Below are 9,104 nucleotides of genomic sequence, written 5' to 3'. Positions count from 1 at the left end.
GGCCCCGGCAGAGAAGCCTCCAAGCCATCTTTGCACTCACCTGACCCTCCCGGGACGGACCAGTTTGGAGGGACCAGACCAGACCCCGATGGAGAGAGCTGGACCCCCAGCCTCTCTCCTGGAGTCACTGGCTCCAGTGTCTTGTCTGCGGGTCACTGAGCCAGCCCCATGGGAGGTCAGGGTCTCTGTAACTCATACACCAAACCCTGTCCCGTCCCTCCGCAATAACTGGAAAAGACAGGAGGAGTGTCACAGGGGAACTTTATTGAGAGGAAACATGGTCACACCCAGCAGACATGCTTTCCCTCTCTTCCTTGGTCTTGCTCGCTGCACGCACACACGCGCACACACTCTCTCTCTCTCTCTCCCTCTCTCTCTCTCTCTCTCTCTCTCATCTCCAGCCTCTGCCACACAGTTGAGTTCTCAGCCACAAGGGTGGGACACTCCTCAATTCCTAAGATCCAGAGGTAGCAGGGGCAGGAGGGGGGCGGGGTGGGGAGGAAGTGGCCAGGTTCAGGGGTGGGGTCGGGGGGCGGAGGTGCAGAGAGCAGGGCTGGGTGGGATGACCAGTGGCCAGGAGCACCTGACAGCTGCAGGAAGCATGGAATCCTCTGGCTCCAGGTGGCCTCAGCTCTGCTGGTTCCTCTCTGTGGAGCCTTTCTGAGCAGGGGCAGAGCATCTGGGGAGAAGGGTTGGGCCTCCCACCCCGTACAAGTCCTCTCTGCCAGGAGTGGGGGACGAGCGGGCAGGGCAGGGCAGGGAGGGCAGCGGGCACGGCTCAGCTCTGGGGCTCCTCGGGAGCCTCGCACCCCTCTTCCCCGGCGTTGTCGGCCGTCCACAGCGTCAGGTTGTCCCGCAGCAGCTGCATGATGAGGGTGCTGTCTTTGTAGGAGTCCTCGCTGAGGGTGTGCAGGTCAGCCATGGCCTCGTCGAAGGTGGTCTTGGCCAGCGAGATGGCCTCCTCGGGGCTGTTGGCGATCTCATAGTGGAAGACAGAAAAGTTCAGGGCCAGGCCCAAGCGGATGGGGTTGGTGGGCGGCATCTCCTTCTTGCTGATGTCCATGGCCTCCTGGTAGGCCGACCGGGCTGAGTCAATGATGCGCTTCTTGTCATCACCGGTGGCCACCTCAGCCAGGTACCGGTAGTAGTCGCCCTTCATTTTCAGGTAGAAGACCCGACTTTCGGCGTCACCGGCCTCCTTGATGAGATGGGTGTTCAGCAAGCCCAACACCGTGTCGCATACGCCCCGGAGCTCCGTCTCCACCTTCTCCCGGTACTCTCGCACCTCCGGGCCCTTCTCTTCTGAGCCCTCCTCGTTGCTCTTCTGCTCGATGCTGGACAGGACTCTCCACGCGGCCCGCTGGCCACCCACCACATTCTTGTAGGCCACTGAGAGCAGGTTGCGCTCTTCGCAGGATAGCTCCTCACCCTTTTCCACGGCGCTCTTCATGAAGGCTGCCATGTCCTCATAGCGTTCAGCCTGCTCGGCCAACTTGGACTTCTGGATCAGGCTGGCTCTCTCCATGGCTCTGGGGACAGACAGACAGGCGGCGGGCTAACTGGCTGCCTCGGAACCAATGCTGTGTTCTGTGCCTCTCCTGTTCTCCGCCTGCCTTTTGGCTGGAAGGCCAGGCCCAGAGCAGGGTGGGGAGGGGCAGGGGGTGGGACTGGGGCCCTGGACCTGCCTCCTCTCCTCTTCCCCCCACACCCTTTCCGGCTCTTCCTTAAAGGTGAAAGGGCTGGGATGTGGGGTGAGTCATTAGGACAGTCAGCAGGAGAAATCTGGGCGTTGGCCACACCTGCACTGACACCTCTCCAGCCTCCAGGCTGCCCCCTCTTGTTCAGGGCTTCCATTACATTCCCACACGAGGTAGCTGCCCCAGTTTCTCAAATCAGATCCTCCTTCACCGTGTCCTTCCAGGGGCTGAGGATGGCTTCAGCTACCTGACCGCTGTGGGCCTAGGCAGAGCCCATGAAGCCAGGTGCAGGAGGATGGGGTTCCTGATCCTGCCAGGTACATTTCCCCGGTTGGCTCAGGTGAGATAACTCATTGTTTAGGTAGGGCTGTAGTTTCCCAAGCACCTTCATACCCATGATCTATAGTCTCTGCTGTGTCTCTGCGAAATGGGCAGGACTGTGACTGCTACTCCCACTGCAGAGATGGGAATACTAAGGCTCAGAGAGGGATGAGATTTGCTCAGGGTCACACAGCTTAGGCTTCTCTCCCATCAAGGCTTCTGACTTGTGAGCTCCAGGCTGTATTTAGAAGTAAGATGCAGGCTTCTTCCAGAGTCTACCTGAAATGGTTCCATCCCCCACTCGTCACTCCCCCTCAGGGTCCTGTCCCCTCTGAGCTCCCAAAATGCACAAGCAGCAGCATTCAGGGTGCCACTTAATGAGGTGTTTAACGAGCGGCTTCTGACGCTCCAGCCCAGCCTCTGTAATCAGTCACCCAGTAGGTTTTTTGGATACTTTCCCCATCACAGCACAATTTTCCCTTTCAAGTTGGTGGCCTGTTGCCACTTGTCTGAGGACTTACCCTCTGGCTCTCCACACCAGGTCACCTCGCCCCTCCAAACCACCTGCCGTCATGCATCAGTGGGGCTCACAGAGGGTGGGGACCCAGCTCACTGACTATCCCACTTTCCTGCCTGACTCAGCCCGCCTTCTGTCAGAGGCTGGGAAGCAGGCCACCCGGGTACTCTGCCCAGTTTGCTTCCCCAGGGCGGGATGCTAGTAACCGGGGAGAGAGACAGGACCGAAAAAAAGGAAGTGGCTGTCACACAGGCCATTTTGTTTATGGGGCAGCAGTCCCGGCTGAGTGCTGCCTTCCCCAGCCTGCCTCTCAGAAGTTTCCCTGCCCCTTCCCGTTGACCATGGCCCCACCCCTGACCCCTGGCAGAGGCCTCAGAGATGGAGACTGCTCTGTTGCCAGTCTTCTGTCCCTGTTCACTGAGGTGCTGTCTTTGTGTCAGCCAAGAATTTCACCTAAAGGTGTTGGCATTGCACCTATGAGGGTGAGTTCCTGCTTATCTGCTCCACCCCTAGCCAAAGCTCAGATGGGACTCAGGGGTGGGGCTCCTCTCTCTGGGATCCAGCCAGTTTAATCCTTGAACCAGGACTGTTTCACAGGCCTGTCCGTCCCTAGTTCCTCTTGGTGTCTGAACACCCACCCTCCCCTCCTGGAGAGACTCTGAGGCCAGAACTCTGAGGCCCAAAGATGAGATCTGCCTCTTTGAAGGAAAGGTAAGGACAAGTCTGAGCTGATGCTATAGGTTCTCCAAGGAAGCAGAAGGGATTTTAGGCTTGCCATCCCGAAGGCTTTGCTTAAATCAGATCACTGACACAGAAAACGTTGGAAACGAAATACACTAAAGTACCAATTTACAGAGTATATCTTTAGGTAGTAGGAGTCTAAGTGGGTTTTTTTTTTTTATTTTCCTAGTATCTTCAGGTTACCAATGGTGAATGTTTATTATTTTTCTATGACAGACAGAATAGCCTAGTATCTATGGAATCAGACTGCCTGGGTTCAGTTCTCACAAGCTGCTGTGGCTTTGTCTAAGTGACTTAACCTCTGTGAGCCTTGGTTTTCCTAAGTATAAAACGAGGCTTGTTGTGAGGATTAAATAAGTTGATGGAAAGCACTTAGTAGAGTGGATGGTAACTATTAATATCGTGTGAAAAAAAATCCACATGATAATAATGTTTATTATTATAAACATATACACTCAAAGCACTAATATGGAGCTGGTTTCTATGAAATAAGGAAGGGTCTCAAACCAGGCCTCAGCCGAAGGCCAGACCCTGCCCAGCTGCAGAGAAGATGAATGACTGGTCAGATGCACTCGCTCAGCACTGCCTCCTCGCTCTCCAGCCCAGACGTTCCTCTGGCCTTCGCAGGCCCTGGGGCCTCAAGGACCTTCCTTCGTACTAGTCATCCAGCTCAGGCTTTCCCAATTCCCGGGGGAAAGCAGGAGAGCCCAGAACACTAGAAACCTGGAGGGCAGGGCCTGATAGGCCTAGGAATTTTGGAGATGCTTCTGTCTCAAGGGAGGAAGCATTCTCTTCCTATCGCTCAAGCCAGGAGACCTGATGGTTCACACCACAAGTTCTATGCCCTCAGCACAGCGATGAGCAGGGGAAACGACGCCTCTTCACTTCTTCCCCTCCCCTGCTGAAGAAGCTCAGGGGGTGAATTTGGGAGCCAGGCTACCTAACACCTCCTGCCCGCTCTGGCCTGTCGGTCCTGACTCAGTTCCTGTCTCAGGCACCTCCCTTTGCCTCCAGGCCTCCCTTTCCCAAGTCCAGGAGCCCAGGCAGGCAGGAGGCAGCAGGCCCTGGCAGGGCACGGAGTTCCACCGTCAGCCACCTGAGTCAGCAGGACAGGAGCGGGGGCTGCAGCCCAAAGGGGCTTTCCTCATCCTGCCTGCTACCTCCCCACCCTCCCATATAGCATCCATCCTACCAGCAGGATCAAAGCCTCTGGTCTCACAGACAACCAATCCGTCTTAGCCAGTAATAACAGGCTTTGAAGGGTGTGGCATAGAGAAGATAGCAACCAGTTGCTATCTACCTCCATTGAGAAAAAGGCTAGGGCTCTGATTGTAGCAGGAGGGACTCTGGTTAGATTGCAGAAAGAACTTCCTAGGAAATTTTTTCAGTCTTGGAATGATCAAATTAAACAGGTGACTGGAAGAAACTATGGCACCTTCTCCCTTGGTTAGCTGTGAACAAGGGTTCAGTTATTCAGCTAAGAGCTCACTCTACTAGTTGGTTGCCTTTGGGAGAGAGATTAGATTACTTTTAAGTGACTCAGCTATCTGAGTCTTTTCTTCCTCAAGGTGCTGCTGTTTAGAGTACCCTAGGTCTCCTAGGCCATTCCAGTCGAGGACACAGTGTGGAATTACTGGAAAGAGAATGGAATAAGGTCCGGGTGTGGAACTGCATCCCAGCTCTATTATAAGGCTTTGAGCAGGTCCCTTTTTGCCTTTTGGCCTCAGTTTCCCCATCAGTACAAGGAGGCCAACACAGATCGTCACTAAGCCCCCTGTTGGCTCTGAATGACATTCTCTAATTTTAGGGTTTCTCCCTCTGAGATCCTCCTCCCACAGCAGCCAAATTCATTCCTTGGGTGGTGCAGAAGGGTCAGAGGTTGGGGCAGAGATCAGGTTCAAATCCTGGATTTATCAGCTGGGAGACCCTGGGAAATTTCTGTGCCTTTCTTGAGCCTCTGTTCCCTCACCTGTAAAAAGGCTGTCATTGCCTTCTTCATAGGTTTAGGGAAGAGAATGGGCAAGCCCTTGCTAAATGGCCACTGTAATTATTTTTTAGCTCTTAGCACACTGTGTGTGTATCTCAATGTGGGGCGGCAGCTGGGGAAAAGGAAGGTTCCATTGTTACCCTGGGCTGGGCTCAGTTCAGGGGTGTGACAGTCCCAGACTGGAGTTAAACCCTCTGTCCCAGCCTAGGCTGGGACCTTTCCGAGTTCAGAGGTCAGCTAAGGTTTGAAGGTCTCTGGAACTGAGACCAGGAGTTCCGGAGGGGCAGGGTGAAGATGACACTAGCCACTCTGCCTGTGTCACTTCTGGCTCCGTTGGGCCTCTTTTTTAAATCTCCAGAACAGCACTGACCAGCTGACAAGGCTGGCGATGAGGGTAAGCCAGATGTTCTGCAGATTCATCACAGGCCCCAGCCCTGGACCCCAAAGCAGAGGTGGTACCAGACAGCCAACGGTATGGCAAGAGGGAAATCTTTATTTTGGTTAAAAAAGGTACAGGACAGCAGACAAGCAGCACCCACCCCACGCCCATGGGCTCAGCAGACTTCCTAGGCCCGGCCTGGTTTCCTTTAGTTCCTCTGGAGAGCACAGGGCTGTCAGAGCCAGCTCAGTCCCTCAGTGCCTGGAGCAAAGGGTACAAGCATTCTCCTGGCGTCCTACCTGCTCCGGGGGCGGGGGTGGGGCCATGGGAACAGTGTCAAACCAGCTGTGCTTAGGACAGTCACCAAACTTGTTCAGCAGCATCAGTCAGCACCCCAGACGGCTCCTGAAGAAACCTGCTCGGCTCGACTAGAGCTGTGCCTTATTCTGGGGCTGGGCAGGCTCTAAGGCAAGATTCCTAGAGTCCTGACTCCTTACAGATCCGGGGAAGGGAAAGGAGAGCGGAGGAGGGGAGGGCGAGTTTCGGCGTAGTATTACGTCATCCGTGCCGACAGCAGCTTTATGGCTTTCTACACTGGCCGCGTGGAGGGGGGCGGGGGCAGAGAGGCCAGCCCCTGCCTCCCATGGGGGGCCCTAGTGAGAACACGTGTGGGGCAGGCTTGGGGGCAGACCCTGTAGGCACAGACGGTGGCCCGGGTTAGGCAGGTGGAGGTGCCGGGCGCCTGGCTCCCCCCAGGCCGCTCCTGGAGAGGCAGAGAGCAGCGGTCCTCAGGAGGTCCTTAAGCCCCCGCACATACTGGAGATCCAGGGCAGGACAGCAAAGAAGGAGAAGAGAGAGGGTTAGCGAGATCGGGAGGAGAGAGGAGGCCCACAGGGGTGCCACAGCACCTGCCTCTTCCCCACAGAAGGGCCAAGGCTCGGGCAGCAGGCAACAAAGCAGGAGGGAAAACGGGCAGGTGAGAGAAAGCTCAGCAGGGGCAGAAAGCCAGGACACAGTGTTAGTGATCAAGGGCCCCTGCACACAAGGACACCACCCGAACAGCCCCAGCACCTCAGGGCAGGTGCGCATCCTCTCCCCGACCTCGCTCTTCACCTCCTGCTCCAACTGGGGAGCTGCTCTGTGCGAAGCCACATCCTCAGTCCAGAGTGGGGCTGGGCTTTTAGACCTGCCCCAACACCCCGGCCCTTCTGCTTAGGGGGGAGACCTGGGGGCCCTACCACGGCCAGCACACACACCACACCACACACCAGACAGATGAACGGGCTCCGTGGGGTTGGCGAGGCATGCGATGAGGACGACACGGTGTGTGAGGGGAGCGGGCGGTGCTGGCTGACGGGGAGATACAGTCTTACCAGCTAACCCTCTGCAAAGAGGCCTGTTAGCTCCCCTCAGGCTGTGCAGGAGATGGCAAAATCCTGACAGGTGTCCTGGGGGAGATACCAGAGGTGGGCCAGCGTTACGAGCTGTCTGGCCGGGCCCTGCTGCCTGGGCGGGGGCGGGGGCCAGGGAGGCTCTGGCTCTCAAACTGGAATCCACTGCCTTATAAACATTTTTTTAGCGAGCAGTCACTGGGGGTCAGCACGGAAAGACAGCAAGGAGGAAGAACTCAGGGGTCTCCAAGCCCCCAGGGCAGGGGAAGGTAGAGGCGACAAAGAAGGGACAGGATGGCCTTCTCTTACACGCCTGCGGGGGCCTAGCTGCAGCCCCCTCTGCTCAGCCTCCAGCCAGGGGAGGAGAACGGTAGCCAGATCACTGGGTTGCCTACCTTCTTTCTGTCTCCCCAGGAAAGACCAAGTTTGGCTGGAAGAATAGAGGGCTGCCAGTTGGGGCCTCAGCAAAGAAAGAGCAAACAAAAACCAAACCAAAGCAAATCAATTCTTAAAAACAAAAATTTTATTACAAGCAGGAACAAAGAATACTGGCTTAAATAAAAGGCAGGTAGGAGTCCCCTCCTCTGGCCAGCTTCCTCCCCACCCCCACTGCCACGGCAGCATGGCCCAGGGTCCTGAGGCTGGGGCGAAGCTGCTTCTCCCAGAGGGAGCCCCTTGCGGCTGCCACTTCTCAGCTGCCTGTGACCCACTAGCCTCTGCAGCAAGGAAGGACAAGATGCGAGGACGTCCTATGTCACTTTCCAAGGGCTTCAGCCCACTTAAAGGGCCAAGGAAGGAGACAGAGGGACAATTTCCTATCTATTTTGACAAGAAACTAAAACTCCCAGGAGAGGAGGGACATCCTCTAAGTTTCTGACCCAGATTTAGGCCAACCTTCACTCGTCTCTCAGCCCACCCTGTTCCTTCCTTTTCTCTGGAGGGAGGCCTCCAGTTGGCCGACTCCCCATGCTCTAGCCCCTGGCACTGGGTCCCATACTCAGACCTTGGAGGAGGGAGTGTGGCGTGCAGGATGGCAGCCACTCCCCACAGCCATTACGCCACCCACCTGACCAGGCCCCAGCCGGTCTGGGCAGGTCCCAGCTGGAAGCCTGACCTGGGGGCCGGGCGGCTGAGTCCCAGCCACTGTTTATCTGAAGTCCTTGGAGGAGGGAAAGATAGGAGGATGGGGCTGAACTGCCGCAGGAGCCCAGGGGTCTCCTGTGACCAATGCACACACTCCCTGTCCCCCTGGTTCAGGCTGCTCCTGCTGCTGCCACCACCGGCTGACACCCCAGGGGGACAGTGGGGAGTGAGACAACCCTGGGGGAGTGGGAGCCAGCCACATTCATACACGGGCACGCGAGCGCACACACACATACACACACACACTCACTCACTCATGGCCAGAAGGTCTCTTGTAATAAACTTATTAAAACCAAGTTGCCTTCTGATAACCCTTAACCTGGCACTACACAGATAGCAATGTGGCTGACTTCTTTTTTCTTCTTCCATTTAAAAAAGGCTATGTAGAAAAGAGGTCTATAAAATTGTGCAAAATACCCAGCATTAATAAACCCATTTCAAGTATTGCCAGCATGAGTATAACCTGCCCATCCCCAGACCTGACTGGGGAGAAAGGTGGGGGGCCAGGCTGGGCCCCTGTTGAACCGTCCGTGGGCAGAGAGAGGGCGAGGCCCCCGCCTCCTAGTGTGCTGCCCAGGAATCATGCAGGAGCTGAGGTCTCGGGTGCCTGGCTGGCCGGTTTGGCTTCCTCTGACACAGGCTGCCCCTGCCACCCCCAACTCTGCCCTCTCTACCTGGAGCCCCAGCTCTAGTCTACTGGCCAACTCCATACAAGAACAAAAATGGAAGAAAGAACAATGGCTATCACAAAAAGAATGAAGGAGACCACAGACCAAAGCAGACCCCAGAAGCATCCTCTCCGACAGCCTGCTGTCCAGAGCCGACTGCTCCTCGGTCCTGCTTCACCCCTTGGACCCCGGCCCAGCAGGGCCCAGCAGCTCTCCCACCTCGGAGGCATCACACTCAGTCCGCACCCTCACTCACACGG

General features: G+C 56.3%; 1 protein-coding gene across 1 annotated transcript; it reads right to left on the bottom strand.

Moving 5' to 3' along the window:
* Window positions 1-243: 243 nt before the first annotated feature.
* SFN (stratifin) lies at window positions 244-1,692 on the bottom strand. The gene has a single exon (XM_036864512.1). The coding sequence runs from the start codon at window positions 1,523-1,525 to the stop codon at window positions 779-781; it is 747 nt and encodes a 248-aa protein (XP_036720407.1). The 5' UTR covers window positions 1,526-1,692; the 3' UTR covers window positions 244-778.
* Window positions 1,693-9,104: the final 7,412 nt, after the last annotated feature.

This window comes from Balaenoptera musculus, chromosome 1 (genome assembly GCF_009873245.2).
Source record: "Balaenoptera musculus isolate JJ_BM4_2016_0621 chromosome 1, mBalMus1.pri.v3, whole genome shotgun sequence".
Classification (NCBI taxonomy): domain Eukaryota; kingdom Metazoa; phylum Chordata; class Mammalia; order Artiodactyla; family Balaenopteridae; genus Balaenoptera; species Balaenoptera musculus.
Note: the sequence above shows the minus strand (reverse complement) of the source record. Positions and strands in the feature narration are given on the sequence as shown.

Bases quoted from the DNA above. Each gene is read 5' to 3' on its own strand.
- SFN (XM_036864512.1), bottom strand. From the start codon at position 1,525: ATGGAGAGAGCCAGCCTGATCCAGAAGTCCAAGTTGGCCGAGCAGGCT.